The following is a 17,617-nucleotide window of genomic DNA, read 5'->3' as shown; positions in this document are numbered from 1 at the left end:
TACTAGCTGCTCGCTAATTCCTGCTATCAGCTGTTTCCTGTTTATCCACCGCCAGTGGGTCACACGTGCGGCGTCATCAACAGCTCCTCCCACAAGTCTTCAACAGCCCCTCCTGTTGCAGAAGGCCGCCTCGGTCTGTTTAAACTAAAAGGGTTCCACCAATATGTCTACCCTACGAGGCGGAAAATTGAGTGCCATTCCAGCTCTGTGCGTCTAAATGCTCGCAGCTGTAAAAGGGGCTAGAGAAAAACGTTCTACTCAAAATTTTGGTTTTGATTTTGCAAATTTAGCATTTAAAAACAAACCGCAGTCTGATGTAGGAAAACAAAAAGGGTCTTTGAAATACACTTACACAATATTAATTTATTCAAGGCCATAAAGAAGCAAATTTTCTCTGACTACCTTCAGTTGGTACCTAATTTACTGGTGAACATTAATCCCATACTGGCCAGTACTCATTGATCTCTTGGTGCAGAGAGGGCTGGCAGCGGTTTTACAAACTATAATATATTACTAATATATACATACATACATTCTACAAGATTTTGAAAAATATGAATAAACCAAACTGATTGTAACTTGCTTTATCATTAGTTATTTTTTTTACAAGCTGCTTCTCAATGTGCGTCAGAGTCTACCTCTAATATTAAAAAACTTTTACATGAGGTGATGCAGCAGTCGGCCTTGAGCCGCTTGTTCTTTGATGGCGGTTTGGTGTGTGTGGGCCTTTAAGGGCCACCAAATCTAGCAAGACAGTTGGCAACGCTGGCTTGCAGGAATCTAGTCATTAGTGTTTGAGGTATCACGTTATGAACTGGAGTTAAATTTTTAACTTTAAAATCACCATATTAATAGGAACGTGCAGACCAGCTTCAGTGGGAGTCCATTTAACAGCTGTTGGGATTCTTCTCTCTGTGTCGGACCAACATCACCGTCCTCAGAGCCGCACAGCTACAGCACACTTACACTCTACCAAATGCATCATTTATGACCTTGTGTTTATATACGTGGAGTTTAATTGCTGTGAGTCAGATTGAATGAAGGTAAATAAAAGAAGTGTGTTTACATCAGCATATGTGGAGGAGAGACTTCTTCTGTTTGACCACAGATTGTGTTTATTTACACACGACTCAAATATCTGCAGCTGAAATCCTCCAGAGGAAGAAAACTGTACGCCTGTCTGTGGGTATTCATGTAGTCGTGTATATTTGAATTTGGGAGATACGAGGGAAAACAGTGTGCGTATGCTGTGTGTGAACTTAATTCCTATTTTCTGGTGTGTCATTTCTATTTGTGATGGTTGACTGTGTGTGTTTACGAGTGTGTGTGTCAGTCCCAGGTCTCTTTAGGATTATGTGGCCCTGATTAACTGGGCAGCCAGATGTCTGCTGTGGGCCTGTCCCACTTCTCTCTGTCCCCCGCTCTGTGGTGCGGAATATGGATGTGTGAAAGTGTTTGGATGATACGCTGGCAGAATGAATGTGGGTGAGTAATACAGAAAATACTGTGTGAATGTGTGTGTGTGTGTGTGTGTGTGTCCTGTCCCTGAACTGTGTTATAATAACAGAGATGATATAGTTTAAATGGAACCTTTAACCACACAAACACACACACAGATGAAGAGGAGGAGGAGGAGGAGGTATGGTAGAAGGAAGGGAGAGGTAGGAAGTGGTATGTTTTGACAGGAAAGCTGGTTAAATAGATTTCAGGGCTGTGGTTCAGTGTGTGTTTGGTTCCATCCATCAAGTGTGAATGTAAAATATCTCTGTTTTTATTTCAGTGAGTTTTGGCCTGGTTGTGACGACGTGCTTTCACTTCTGCTGGGCACCGATAATAAAATGTTTTTGTTATCATAGTTTGGGCAATAAAAATTCGTCTAGTTTCTCAGAAAGCTATTTCCGTTTGCACAGTACCAGGGCCTAGGGCTGAGTCCGTGTACACGTTTACACATTTACACGTGTTTGAGATCATAAACCGTTATGAAAAATTAGTACACGAAAAACGTTTTTTTTTTAGGGGGGAGGGGGCTGATACTAATTGTTGACTAACTGTGATAGACTGTGAATATGACAAGAAATGGTGTGAGACCGGGTTTGGCAACAGGTCAGTAGCCTATGTGCTCCGTTCTATTCAAATGGCGCGTTCGTTAAGGGGGTCGTTTGCCAGTGGGCTACAAGGAGTACTGGGCCATCAAATCACAGTGTCCGCGGTGAGAGGACACAGAATTGTTTGCGCTTTTACGCAAGGGTCGGTGGTGAAGTGGCGCACATGACTCATGCTACGGACGGACAGACGTATCTCGGTGCCGCTTAAAATCAGGTAATACATCTGGCTACATCTTTCCCACATCAAATATCCGTGATCGCCTTGACCCGCGTACATAAAAGCGCACACAATTCCGTGTCCTCTCACCGCGGATGCTGTGATTTGATGGCCCAGTACTCATTGTAGCCCACTCTTATGAGACCCAATAATAATAATAATAATAATAAGTTACTGTGGACCTATATGCCATGCCTTTTAATGAAATTACCAGAGGAGTTCGCTGAAAAACAGGTCATGTCAGCCTGAATTACTGGTGTGCGTCCCCGGTGAAAATCGCTGACATGCATGGGAAATAAGGCTTCTACAGGCTCGCCACAGCTTACTGTCAGGACTCAGGGACCAGAATTCGGGATGGCGGACTGTCGGAATGGCGATATTTCGGTGTGGCGGCCTGTAACTGTTGGTTAAATGGCCCGTTCGGTTGGTATTCGGATAACTGGGGCTTTACTGGTATAACGCAATAGCACCACCCAGCGGTGAAACCCGTATACACAAAAAAAATGACCCACTCTAAACGTTTAGAGATTGTTGTACACAAACACACCCCTACCAGGGCCTGAATGCAGCTATCATCGTTATTATTCATACACGCTCTCAGTGGGTGTCGGCCTCCGCCGGGTTGTCCCTTGTCACCGATTTTACTTGTCATATTCATAGACAGGATCTCAAGGTGCAGTCAGAGGGAGGAAGGGTCTGATTTGGGGACCTCAGAATTATGTCTGTGCTTTTTGCAGATGATGTGGTTCTGTTGGCATCATCACACAGTGACCTCCAGCACGCACTGGGGTGGTTTGTAGCTGAGTGTGAAGCGGTTGGGATGACAGTCCTCCAAATCTGAGGCCATGGTTCTCTGCCGGAGAACAGTGGATTGGGAGAGAGTTACTGCCTCAGGCAAAGGAGTTTAAGTATCCCGGGGTCTTGTTCATGACTGAGGGTAGAACGGAGCGTGAGATGGATCGGCAATTTGTGATGAGTATAGCGGCACTGTGAGGTGTAAGTGACAGGTGAAGATGATTGATAACCGAATCTCTGTGGTTTGGAGTTTAGTTTCTCTCCTGCGTCCTGTTTGGACTTTAACTATTGGCTTTAATTTAATGTTTCATGTTCGCTATCAGCCGTATTAGAAGTTGTGTGAAGTTGCTCCTCAAAAACTCAACATTTCCTTATTTTGCTGCTTCACAATAAAAGTTTTTACATAACAAAATAAGGCGGGACTTTTATTGTGAAGAATCTGCAGGAAATGAAATGTGTTTATCACTGAATTAGTGGAACTTTGGTAGCGGCTTTTCTACAATAAAGACAAGTCTAATAATACGGCAGGGAGGAAGAGAAAAAGCAGAAACAGCCACAGTGAGATGTTGATGGAGAGCTGCAGACAACAGGCTCTTACTGCACCTCTGCAAACAGCTCACCTCCAACAGGTGAACTTCTTTTACCTGCCCTGCTGTGGAAAAACACATGCAGCCAAAATAACAGGGGACTTATTCAGCCATTCAGCCTCAAAATAACGAGATACTAATTTGTGTCCCTAACGCCCAGCCCTAATTTATATTAACAAACTTTATGCACCGTTTACGGTATCTTACTGTACAAATTATAAAAAATACTGTGCGGTTGGATGTGTGAGTTACAGCTATTGTCAGTTTGAGCTTGTTCATAATAATAATAATAATAATAATAATAATAATAATAATAATACATTTTATTTATAGAGCGCTTTTCAAAAACTCAAAGACACTTTACAGGCAGAAAAAAAATTGCAGGGAAATACAATCAAGAGTGCAAAACATCAGACAAAAGAGGAAAAATTACAGACAGGAGTGCGTTAGTTATAGACAAAGCTGTAGACAAATAAGGTGACATTACAAAGTTAGGTGGGTATAAGGGAAGAGCAAGAAAAAAGTAGGATGGATTAAATTTGCAAGTTAAATGCAGAACGGAACAGGTATGTTGTTTAAAAAGGTCCAGACTTCACCTGAAAATCTTCTTTTCTAGTTCCACTTCTTCTCTAACCACTGTCATCAGTGAACAGAGACACAGCCACGCCGGACGACTCTGACCTTTTAGAGGTTTTGCCTCATTTGACCCTGAAGATTCGCAGAAAAGGAGAAGCAGCCACCACAAAACAACGGTTTACCCTCTTTAGCGCAGAATGGATCCCCATGTCACCACTGATTGCACAGTTGTACCTAACTTGTCAACCTCAGGTCATGAACCCGTCAGGCAGGGATAAATGGTTGTGGTGGAACCTTTAAAATGACCAGTGACACGACAACAAACCGACGCAGCTAAAGGACACATGCTCCGGGCTCTCAGAGGGATCCTCTGGTTGCTGGGTAGAGTGAATCTCACCCGGATTGTCCGTGCTATCTTTATCCCCTCCATCCGTTTCCACTCTTGTCGTTCTCCTGTGAGTAAGCTGTTGAATTATCCATGAGGTCTTAGGCAAGCCGAAGGCAGGCAGGCAGGCAGTTATACGTAACACACTGTGAATGGGTTTATGGGCATAATGAAGACACCCCCCACTCCTTCTTCTCCTCCATGAATCAGTCATGAAGTTAGAAGAAGCCCCCCCCTTCCTCAAACAACACTCCCAACAGTGACGGAGACACACTGTATTTGTTAGGTTTTGTGGGTAAACATGCTGCCAGAGTGTTGGGAGGCTGAATTTGGAAGCAAGGTCACGGCCGCCGGTGCTGAAATTCCTTTTTCTTAAAATAGTCCTCAGGCCTCCTCCTTCACTTCCTCCTTCTCTCATCCTCCATCTCTCCACAGTGAGCTGCTTTATTCTGCCGCCATGTGACCTCGTACCTCGGCGCCGCAGCTCCTCAGGTGTACGGATAAACCTTTAAGGGAAACATTTTACTTTGTAAGCGCTTTTCATTAAAGCAGTGGGGGATCTCAGGTCCAGGAAGCACCGCTGCTGCCTGAGGTGCCTACAAGGTATCGCCACAAAAATGAGTTTAATATCATTATTATTTCATTCTGTAGATGATGGCAGAATGAGCCTGTGCATATGGATGACACACTGCTGTGGTTGTAACTGCACACATGCACAGTAAAGAAGGTCAGCCTCCTCATTATGCTGCATTAAATCATGTCAAACAAAGAAAACAGTCTCACAAGAAGTTTGTCTGAATGCAAAGCAGGATTCTAACTCTGCGATGACGCCTTGAGGATTAGGTTAGAATACCTTGTAGTGTTGTGCTCAGTTAACTGCTTACCCTGCAGGAGTCAGGGTTGTAAAATCCTGCCTCAAAGAAAATAAACAGCAGGGTGATGTCATGCTGGCGGTCTGGATAGGGCCTAATGGAGAGCCTTAAATTACGTGAAGTCTAAAGCTTTTAAGTTTGCTATTTCAGATCTGTGTCCTGGGTTTAACAGAGAAGAAACATCCAGCAGACTGCAGTTAAAGGACAGCTGCTACTGTTTTAGGACATCTTGTGGTACCTGGTAGCTCCAAGTGTGAATGTGTCGAATTGTAAAAAAGTCTTCATGTACTTTCCTGATTTAAAAAAATATATTTAAACGGCACCCTGGTGACTTAAAGTGAGGTTATGCTTTAAAAGAGCCAGAGCAGCAGTTATTAATCCATTAGCTGAAACTCTAAAATTGATTTGATCCATTGATCAGTTTGAGTAATTTTTACAGACACAAAAAAGTCAAAATTTTCTGATTCCAGCTTCTTAAATGTGAATATTTTCTGGTTTCTTTCCTCCTCTGTGACAGTAAACTGAATATCTTTGGCTTTGGACAAAACAAGACATTTGAAGGTGACATCTTGGACTTTGGGAAACACTGATCGACATTTTCCCCCATGTTCTTACATTGTATAGACCAAACAAGTAATTGATTGATAGGGGAAATAATCAACAGATTAATCGATAATAAAATAGTTAGTTGCAGCCTGATAAAGAGGTTAGTTTGTACGAGGTGTTGTCCGACCACGTCAGCAGGTAAACGTGTGAGTAGCTGTTCTGAACGTCCACGCTCGTGAAGACTCTCATCTTTCTATTAACCTCAAACTGGAGAGGCTGTAATGAGGATGTGTTGCATGTAGTGCACATCATACACCACCAGAGGTCAGTGTGGCGTGACAGGCAGCTGAGTTGATTGCCAGTGGTGGGGATAACGTACCTGAGCAGCGACTGTAAACAGCCGGCCTGTGTAGTGCCTGCTGAGAGCAGAGAGACAGCAGCTTGTTTTTACATCCAACTAAGGGATTATTTCGACCACAGCAGAGTCAGTGAAGGTTTTTATGAGTTTTATTTTGTTACTGTCGAGTTTGAATGAAGTGTGTTTTACGTGAGTTAACAGGGCAGTTAAGCTGATCTTAGTTCGGTAAAGGAAAGAAACATAAATTGACAAAGTGCGTGGGTTTATTACTCTGTTTAATAAGGAAAAGAGGTGTAAGAATATTACCTTTGTTGTAGGGATACATGATATTGGATTTTTGCCTGTATCCAATATGATATATTACAACTCATTTGGCCGATAACCGATACAGATATCAATATATCCACTTTTTTCCTCCACCTAATTTTAGTGATCATCAGGTCCCTTCCACATGCATACTTTCATCATGAGGGCCCACCAGCAGATGGAGACATGTAATATTCATTCATTGTGCAAAATAAGAAAAAGCATGTTGGCCGATTCTGATAGTTCATTTTAAAGCTGGTATCAGCCGATACTGATGACATTCTGATATTATTTTGTTTATTTTTTAGACTGAAAATGCCACGAGCCATGTGATGTAGTGATATATCATATACCCCAGTGAAATTTCAGGAGGGTATGAGTAAACAGATCCTAAGCCCAGTAGGAACTATTTTCTTTCTACCAAACTACACTCGCCAACTGCATCACCGTGCAGAGGGAGGCGTGCATCTACTGCTAGCTCATCTAGCACCACTGAGGTAGCTAACAGGAGGACGCCACGAGCTTCTCGTCCATGAGTAGATGCACTCTTCCTCCTGTACAGTGATCCTGTTGGCGGATGTAGTTCAGAAAAAGCAAAATAGTTCCTCCATGAACCTGCTCACAACACGGACTGTGGATTATCTTCAGTAACTGGGCCATGATTTCTGGAGTAAGACATTGGTATTGAGTTTTTCAAATGTATTATTATTTTTGGCGCTTTGAGCACCACAAGCCGAGTCCCCACTAGTTCCATTATACTGGAGAGAAGGCAGACCTCTCTATGGCTGATATCTCCAACACTCTGCAGCTCACACAAAACTATCTAGGTTGATAAATAGCACTACAGGTAAGAGGAAGAATATGTATTTTTGATTTTGGGGTGAACTGTCCCTTTAAGAGCTTGAAAGCTCTTCCAGCAGTGCATTTGGGTCATGGTATCATGCAGTGGTGGCGTTTGCTGAACTTAATGATCATACATATTTTAAACTCGTCTTAATCCTGCCTGGTTTCAGCCTGCGCTGCGAGGACGTGTGTCACCGCCTTCACTGCATCCCTAAATTTGCTCTTTGGAGGCATTAGGCTGACTTACAACAGACGTAATCCTCACCCAATTAGCAGCTAGTCGTAGCACCTCCTTTTGAGTAACGAGTGGCGCTCCCTCGGCGCTCCCACTTGCTTATGAACCCCTCGCTCCTCCTCAGCATCAGCTGGTGGTGATATCTACTCCCTGATGGATTGTGGAGGAGTGGAGGTGGAGGACGTGGAATGGACAGAGGAGGGGGGCTCGTTTTGAGGACAGGGGTGGCGGGGTGTCGAATCTTTTGTTTGAGGCTTGTTAGAGTGATGGGGTCTTGGCAATTGGGTGAGGAGCCCCGGTTAAGCCTTGTTACCCTCTGTGAAGCCAGCTCTGAGCTAACAATAGCAGCCACGCTCCAGATATAGAGGCCTGGGCTTTGACAAGTCATCGAAATTCAAGCGTATGTGAGAGACGCTGTGTCCCTCTGAATAGATAAATTAGACTCTTTCCCCAAGCCACCCTGTGGATTTATCGTATGCGTCTATTTGTGTAAATATCTGCTCATCCATTTATTCTGCCGTCTGTTTTGTGTGGCTCATTTGATTAATCTGGATCATCTATGCTCTTCTAGAGAAAATCGTTTCCAGCTCAATTTAGCTTTGTGTTTAACAAATGACTTCAAATTTGGGCGGTTGCATTAACACAGAATGTACGCAGATGCATTTTAGATCTAATCCTCAATTACAGCTGAAACTGAAACACTGATTTTGTACCGAAAAAATGTTGGGTGTTATTCAGGTGATGGATGATATCGTCAGGATGCACGTGATGTCGACAGGCAGTATGTCACAGATGGGTTGTCGGTGAGACAGCTGACATGATATATGTGAAACATGTCGGTGGGAGATGTTGGATGTTTGACATGCGTGTGAGGCTCGTGCAACGTGTACAGTATGTGCAGTCTGAGTGGGAGATGGTCTGTCACTCGATGATGTCAGCGTGTCACATGCACATCACATTCATTTGGTAACTCTAACTGAAGACACCTGATAACTGACTTACACACTCCTGTATCTGCTCACATGTGACACTGAAGCTCATCTGCAGCTAACAGTTAGTTTTATTATAAAGTGATGTTGTTCTTGTTTAAGTTTTTTTTTTTTTTTTTCAGTTAATTGTTTAGCGTATGAAATATTAGGTGATAGTGATAGAAGAATCAGATTGCAGTGATATAAAACAGAAAAATTGCAAGTCTTCAAGTTTAAGAAGCTCAAACAGACAAGTGTTTTTACCTGTGAATGATTTTAATAATGATAAGACATTTTATTTTATTTTATTTTGATTAATTTTAATTGTGGAGAAAGCTCTGAGGCAGGACGGTGACGGAGGAGGGGGTCAGGTTACGAAGGGCTTTGTGAGTAAGGAGAGGTACTTTGAACTGGAATCACTGGGAGCCAGTGAAGGTTCTGGAGGACAGAGGTGATGTGATTACAGGAGCTCTGGATGTATTCGACCGTATTTAGGACTTTGGATGTTTTACCATGAAGAATGCTGTTGCACTAGTTTAATTCTGGATGTGATGAAGGCGTGAATCAAAGTTTTAGCAGAGGAGGGTGATGGGTGGAGATGAGCTCTGCTTTTTAGGTGGAAAAAGACAGATCTCATTAATTCAGTGAAGAAAATTGTTGACCTTTGTGTTGACCTTTAGTTGATTGATTGACTAATCATTTTAGCATTAGATAAATGCTGTGTCTTTTGTGTAGAGCTGCCAAGCCCAACTCAGATATGTAATCCCTTGTTATAATCTCTTGGTAACTGTTTCTACGTCTCTGTGAAATGTTGCATTGATTCACTGTCCCCTGACTTTGTGTTTTTTTCCCTTCCAGCTGGAGATGGAGAAGCTGCAGCTGCAGAGTCTGGAGCAGGAGCACCGCAAGCTGACGGCGCAGCTGAAGGACGAGCGAGAGAAGAACAAGCACATCGTCATGATGTTGGTGCGTGAGTGCAAGCAGCTCGCCACACGGGTGGTGGAGGAGTCGCAGCGCTTTGACGAGCTCCAGGCTCGCCTGGACGAGGAGAGTCGCACCTCTGGCCGGCTGCAGGACGAGCTGAGCAGCGAGCGGCAGCGTAGCCAACAGATGGAGGCCAAGATGGAGAAGCAGCTGTCGGAGTTTGACACAGAGCGGGAACAGCTGCGTGCCAGGCTGGGCCGCGAGGAGGTCGAGAGCCACAGTCTGCGGCAGCAGGTGGAGCAGCTCAGGACTGAACAGGGCGATGCGAAGGATGGCGCCACTGTCGCCCAGCCTGCTGCTGCCGGAGCAGAACCTGCTGCTGCCACCAGCACACCACCCAAACCTAAAGCTCTGACGTCTGTTTCCGTAGCCACAGAGCCCATCAGCTCTCGAACAGCGTCTTGCCAAACGGACCTGCCCCCCACTGAGGTGGAGGGTCCCAAGAAGAACCCCCTCACTATACCCGTCAAACCAACGCCCTCCAACTACGTGGGCCTGAGTCTGCCAAAGACGAGTGGACGAGGGATCGTCCACAGCAGCTCAGGAGGACTGGCACAGACAGAGAATGGCTCAGAGGGCCAAGGCCCCCACGGCTTACCCAGCGGAGTCAGCCCCCGTGTCCAGGCAGCCCGCTACAAGTTCCAGGAACAGGACCAAAACGGCACGGCGTCCCAGAGTCCTCCGGCCCGTGACCTCTCCCCCACCAACCGTGACAACTTTGCCGCCAAGCAGCAAGCACGCCACACCGTCACACAGGTCCTTTCACGCTTCACCAGTCCTCCAGCAGGTGGTGGACCCCTGCGTCCAGGCCTGCCCCACTCCGCCTCAGAGGGAGGCCCTTTTCCCGGCCGCCTGAGCCATCCCATCGGCATCAAGTCGCCCACGGTGGCCAGGATCGACCGGGGAAACCCTCCCCCTATCCCTCCCAAAAAGCCAGGGCTTTCTCAGACCCCCTCTCCTCCTCACCCACCCATCAAGGTGGTGGGGGACAGCAGCCGCTCCCCTGGGGCCGGGCTGAAACCGGCCACGCCCCAGCTGCCGCCCAAACCCGCCCTGGACCTGGTCCCAGCCCTGACGGCCTCTCAGGTGGGTGCCTGCCCCCCCTCCCGCTCCCCGGGGCCTGGCCGGGGCCCTCAGCGTCAGCCGGCAGCAGCATGTGCAGAGTGCCCCCCCGTCATCAGTCCTGCCACCACTGTCAGTAGCCCCTCCTCCATAAACCCCCCCTCCACCTCCTCCTCCATTAGTGCCTCATCCTCCCGTAGCCCCCGAGCCTCAGCAGGCAGCCCCCTGGCAACAGCATCAGGTAACGGGGCTCCTTCATGCTCCATCTCCCTCCAGTTCTCCCCACTGCCTCTTCTCTTCAACTGTCTTTCCACGGCACTAGCCTAGCATAGCTTAGCCTAGCTTAGCATAGCATAGCGATCAGGTCACAGTTAAACTGGTCTAACCACAGGAATGCAGAATAGCACACGAGTCAATTCAGTCTATGTCACTGACTCTATCCCTCAACCCTAAATTACCTCTCTGCATCCTCTCTCCACTCATCCCTCCTTCTCTGCCCTTAATATGTCCTCCCTCTGGGCACCTTTCATCTCCCATGTTGTCACGTTAGCCCTGACCGTGTCAGTATCAGCAGCGACAACATGTTTGCTAACATGTGTCTGACTCTTGCTCAGAGACTCAGACGTTAGCCGTCCTGCAGCAGAAGGAGCGTGTCAGGGTGAATTGAGGCGAAGCAGACGTTTCCCCCTCTCCTGTATTCAGATTGGTCTTCCCACCAGTAACCCCTGTCCTCTCTGAAGCTGATGCCAGAGGCTGCTCTCTCCTCCCCTTCCCTTTTCCATCCTCCAGTAGCATGCCATCCTCTACTTCCTGCACCACTTCCTGTTTCAGCTTCCATTAACCCGCCCCACCGGCCTCCTGTCGCTGACGGCTCTGTGTAATGTTGATATAAATGTCAGCTTTCATTTTTACTTTGTGATGTGCTTGATTGTTTTGTTTATTACAACTTATTTCCACAGTTTTGGCTGTCATTACTGACGCGTTAAACCAAGTGTTTCAAACTGTTTAGAAATCGCTCAACAGGTGGTGCTGCCTGTTTCAAATAAGTGAACTGGCCTGGTGAAAACGTTGGCCATAAATCAATGACGGTTTGTTCAAACATCCCCAGACTCAGTGGATACTCTTAATGAAGCTGATGAGGAATGTCCCCAAAATGTTTCCTCGGTTGATCAATAAGGGCTGATGGCACAAATTTGATCGTAAGTTAAGGAGCGTCCGCCGATTGTTGTGAAACTTGTCAGTTATCTTTAATGCAGGTGGCGGAAACTGTCCAAGGTCTTAGGTTGTTTTCACACTTTTCAGCCCTCTAAGCAGACTCAGAGCGGCGACTCAGCTCGATCACGTTGTTGACCTGGGTTGCACTATGTCAATATATCTTATATATAGTGTGAACAGAAAGAGGACTGAGGCCCTGTCAAAGCTGAAGTTGACCAGACAGTCCCTTTTCTGTTGGTACACTTTTTGGTGCACTTTAAGAGGACTGAGATCGATTTGTTTAAAAGAACTGTATGTGAAAACACATGTATGTGTCATTGACTTTCAAAGTAAAAGGAACTGCGGCTTGATAATAGTGATTTAAATGTTAAAATATTACACAAACTGCAAATCTTTTTCCTTTGTTTGATTTTGAAAAACAAGAAATATATGTTTGTTCTCACCTGCTACCCGTCCGCATATAGTTAATTTTTACCCATGCCCGTACCCTCGAATTTATATAAGTATATATATATACATATACATATATATATATATACAGTTTTACCCGTTACATTTTACGGGTTACCCATCTGGTACCTGACCTGGTGCAGGACTCTGCCTTACAGTCACTAAAATATGTTTCTGAAAACATTTTAGGAGGGAAATAGACGACGCATTAACAGCATCTTGGTCATATTTGATCAGCGCTACCTAGTTTGACATTTTGATCGCAGTTCATGAACAGTGATCGACAGCTGTGTTAGCGTCTCCTCAGCTCTGATTGGTTGTCTGTGAGTCGCTGTGGATTCTAGCAAATGCTATTAAAAGCACAAGGACGTAGTGATACGACAAAAAGTTGTATTTGTGAAAGTTACTTTGAACTTTAACTGTCAGCTTGTTAAAAACCTCTCCGATCGTCCGGCTGCTGAGGGTCGTTGCTCAGTGGTCTTCTTGTCAGTAATGCTGCTGAGTTTGCAGGTATCATATGTAAAAGACACGATGACAAAACCAAAGAGAACAAAAAAGAAAAAAAGTTGTAATAAACTGGAATTATCCTGAGATGTTCCTGTCAAATGCAACATACATTTGCATTGTTGATGTTCCTGTTCTTCTGCATGCAGTTGTGTCTTGATTGAAAAATATGAAACTGCTCTTTCATCACATCACCAAGTGCTTAACAGAAAACAAAAGATCCGAATTCACTTAGAAAACAAATCATTAAGGACGTGTCACTCCATTAGAACTTAAAAAATACTTAACAGTTATATCTTGTTTTTGTAGAATGCTTATTAATCCTCTGAAAAAGTCCTCAGATCAGCTGATGTGGCCGTCAATGAAAACATCGGCCGCCTGAGAGGAGAGCTGCCCTCCAGGTGTTTTCCACCGATATCTAAAGTTTAGATTAAATCCTCTGTGAGACTAAAATAATAATATGTTGGTGACCGCACACTGATCTCAAGTAAGAATATTGCTAACGCCAGTGTTGCCAACCTTTCGGTTTCACCTGATTGCAACATCTTCCTCTTACAAACCTGATAAAGCTCTGAAGGAGTTCTGGAGGATTCTGCTTCTTCCCAGTCTAATTCATCACAGTTTCGGAGCAGGTCCGCCGTCTCACCTGTCAGCAGACTGATATGTTTTTGTAACTCTTACCATTTTTTTTCCCACACCGCTGCCACCCACTGACAGACAGGAAGTGCAACCATAACAGCTGCCATTATCTGTGTCCTTGACAATCTGCTGCACCTTTTCTTCCGTCTCTTTTGTATCTGTCTTCGGTCTGTGAGACGAATTTCTGCACTGAAATTCTCAATTTTTCTTTTATTCTAACTCATTTTTCACCCTCCCAGGTCAGAACAGACATATAAAACCATGGTTTAATGTAGCATCTTTAGCTTTTAGCATGTTTAGTTTGTAGTTTTAGCAAAGCTGTTTGGTTTAGTAATGATGTCTTTATTTCTGTTCTTCACCGCATCTGTTTGTCGTGTTTAATCATTTGAAATAATGCTGTTTAACTGCAACAGTCTCCAACTAAATAATGTGTGTTTCTGTTTGTCCTGTGTGAACGCTGCGGGTGACTGACTGTACTGAAAGATGAATGCTATCCATCATGTCGCCGTTAATCTGATGCGATGACAGACTCTTTTGTCCAGGCTGCAGTGTGCATCACATGTTGATTAAATCAGACACTTTATTAGAGGGTTCCTGCATCATGAGAAACGCCTGGAAACTCTGCATAATCCTAAGTTAACAAATATATAAACAACAAATATGATCTGTTACGACAGTACAGAATGTATATAAAGAATAATAAAATATAGGGATGCACCGTTTAAAATAACAAAATGGCTGATAGCCAATACAGATTTTTTTAGTTTTTATCTTGTGTTATGTTATTTATTCCCCCTTAAGTGACAGTAAACAAAGAACTCTTCAGTTTAACCCTTTGCATCCTGGAGTGGCATCACTTTCTTGTGCTGCTTTCACATGCCTTTTTCAAGTATTTAAACCTTTGAACTCTGAGCTAGTTGGTGTGATTCCCTTCAAAAACATGGGGAAACAGGCAGTGAGCAACAAAACAAAATAAAACAGGGAAAAAAATTATTAAATTCATGTTACGATACTATGTATTATTATAATTTTTTAGCACTATTTGCAGGTCATTTTCTTTTAGGTAATTTCTTCTTTCTTTACTCATTGACATCTTCCCTCTTTCACATGGAAAAACATCTTTGACAAAAACTGCTTCAGAAGTCTTTTTAATATGTATAATATGTTATAATACTCTAATATTTTTTTATATTGCAGCAAAAACATTAACAGATTCCTTATTAAAACTGGATGCTGGATTTATTCAAGTGTCTTAACAAAAATTACATTTTACAAGACTACATTTGAACACATCATGATGATGTTATAATGTACCTTCGCCCCAATACTCATTTTTACTGAATAAAGCTTGAACGTGTCATATTTTAACTCAGTGTGACCTCCGTGAGTTGTTAGTTCTGGCAAAGCGACAAAATGCAGGGCTGAAGTGCCAACAACTGCAGTTCCTCTAATGTCCACTAGAGGCTGCCTCCAAGAGTGAGTCAGTCCCCACAGACCCCCATGTTAAAACTTTACAGCAGAAATAAACATGTTTACAGCCTGGTGCAAAAACAGTTTGGTCTCTAGAGCTAAATTCAACATTCATGACAACTGTACGGGGGTCAGTTTTTATACAACTCATCTGTTACATTTTATTAAGGCCAAAAGTTACGCAGAAATAAGGGCAGGCCGCTTTGAGTAGCACGCTGTCTGTGAGGCGTGTGGGATCCACCCCTCACTCTTCCTCAGCTCCACGGTCGTGCCCAAATATGGTCGCTTCAAACAAACAAAATGGTGACAGCTGAACTCAAGGCTTCAAAACCGGAGCTCACAAACCAGTGGTTGATGTCATGGTAACTACGTCCATTGTTATAGACAGTCTGTGGTTCTGACCACCCCCTGCTAACAGCTAACAGCTAACATTAACTAGTTCTCCTCCTGCTGATGTCGATGTCTTTTATTCACAATGAGGCATCTTAAAGGAAAGTGCGTCCCATGGCACATTGAGAGTGAGTTTGCTCCGAAGGCATTCCAGAGAAGATCCCTGACTTCTGTTGTCCCTGGGATGACGGGACACTGTTAGTCCTGAGCCCTGCTTTTTAGCCTGCTCAAAACAAATGTGACACAACAGACAAACATCGGCCACTGCCATCGGTGAATGTCATCTTATTTGCAGATAGGCCGATGGCAGTCACCAAGGAGAATACAGGCCGAATCCGATTGGTGCATCCCTAATAAAATAATCTAAAAATCCTGGCTTTTATGAAACGCAGCATGACAGTGAACATCTTGCTTCTGTTTGGGATGTTTTGTTCTGTTCTGAAACTCCAGACCGTTCTTATTCACTTAAAGCAGATTTAACACTGTAGCAGTAAAGAGCAGTTAAGAGGAAATTACCATTAACATTTAAAATCTGTCAGACCCCCCAGTGGGTTAATTTTTGGAAGCTTTTGTTGTGCTGCAAAGAATTATTCAGACAGAGGTTTTTGATTTTTTTTTTTATACCAGTGGTGATCCCAGAGTGTCCAACGATGCCAAATCTGTCAGGCTGAATTTCATGGAAATGTGTATAAAATAATAAACAAGATACATGAAATATTTCTGTTGAATAGTCGCCATAAAAACATGGCTTTACGAGTGTGAATCGTAAATGCAATATAAGCAGCATTTTTCTGTATGATTAAAAAAAGGTTATTCTTCTGAATCCGTAAAAACTAAACATTTAAAAGATATTTAAGGAGGTTTTAGGAGGTTAAATAAAAAGGTAATGAGTTGTAGTTCAGGTATTTTTCCAGGCTTCACTTGACATTGTGCCAGAGTTTTGGTTAAAGAGGATATTTCCAGCAGGAGCAGATCTGAATGGAGAGATAATCTCCCCCCTGGCTGAATGAAAGGAGAGGAGCTTTAACCGCACACTGTTTGCTGGATGAGTTCCAGCTCAGGCTGAAACAAAACCTCAGTATGTCACTTTACCTGTCTACCTGTTTTCCCCCATAATCCTCCCATAATCCTGCTGATGTGTTTATAACACAACTAACCACCACATGGGATTTAGCCCAGGATCGCTTTAGGCTGCAGCAGCAGAAACCAGCTGGGTGGCTTCTTTTAGAGGTCCAATATTTGACTATCTCTGGTGACGAGCTGAAATAAGTGTACCCACCTTTACGAACATAGCAGTTCACATGTTCTTGGATGTTTTGTCCGGTCAGTGTCCTGCTGAAAGGCACGTAAAGTTAGTCAGTTAGTTTAACCTTTGCTAGTTAGCTTAGGGTGCTCTCACACCTTACCTGTTTGGGTCGGTAAAAACAAACTCAGGTCCGTTTGTTGGTACGGTTCATTTGGACTGGTGTGAAAGCCATCAGTTGAACCCTGGTGCGGACCAAACAACCAAACGAAGGCCACTCGAAAAGTAGGTCTCAGGGTGCTTTCAGACCTAGAGTTGTCTCCTTTGGTCTGAATCAGGGACTCATTTTCAACACGTTCTCACCACAAACAAACAGCACCAGAGTTCCTTTGTAACCGGACTGAGACCACCTCTTCAAGGAGGTCTAGGTCCGGTTGTTTTGGTGCGCACCTGAGTGTGATTGCTGTGTTCACAGCTGCCCAAACGAGCCGCACTGAGGGGGCAAACGTACTTGAGTTTGATTGAACTGAACCAAACAGGGCAGGTGTGAAAGCACCTTCAGTCCGCTTCCAAACAGACTCTGGTGCGGTTCGCTTGTAGTGTGAAAAAAAACAAACCAACATAGGCCTGTTGATTTCAGTGAAATAATAGCCCGGGCTACTAATTGAAGTTTTACGCTAATAGTGTTTAATTTGTCACATATCTGATCCACCAACCAGCACTTATTTTAAAGAGAAATCCTAATTTTTGAAACCTCCTTCTTGTCTCACTCCCCTGGTCTCCAACCTTTAAAATAGCACAGCTAACCAACAGAGGCTGCTGGCGTGTTGATGCATCAGAATCCAAAATGTAAATTTTGTACGCAAA

At 44.1% G+C, this 17,617-nt stretch overlaps 1 protein-coding gene across 1 annotated transcript in view; it reads left to right on the top strand.

Moving 5' to 3' along the window:
• cttnbp2 (cortactin binding protein 2) overlaps positions 1-17,617 on the top strand; it is a 154,585-nt gene that overhangs the window by 76,150 nt on the left and 60,818 nt on the right. Inside the window, exon 4 of the mRNA XM_050072839.1 lies at positions 9,652-11,080. Within this exon, the coding sequence (XP_049928796.1) occupies positions 9,652-11,080 (1,429 nt within the window). The remainder of the gene's footprint in view (positions 1-9,651; positions 11,081-17,617) is intronic.

The sequence above is a fragment of the Epinephelus moara genome, chromosome 20, assembly GCF_006386435.1.
Source record: "Epinephelus moara isolate mb chromosome 20, YSFRI_EMoa_1.0, whole genome shotgun sequence".
NCBI classification, from domain to species: Eukaryota; Metazoa; Chordata; class Actinopteri; order Perciformes; family Serranidae; genus Epinephelus; species Epinephelus moara.
Note: the sequence above shows the minus strand (reverse complement) of the source record. Positions and strands in the feature narration are given on the sequence as shown.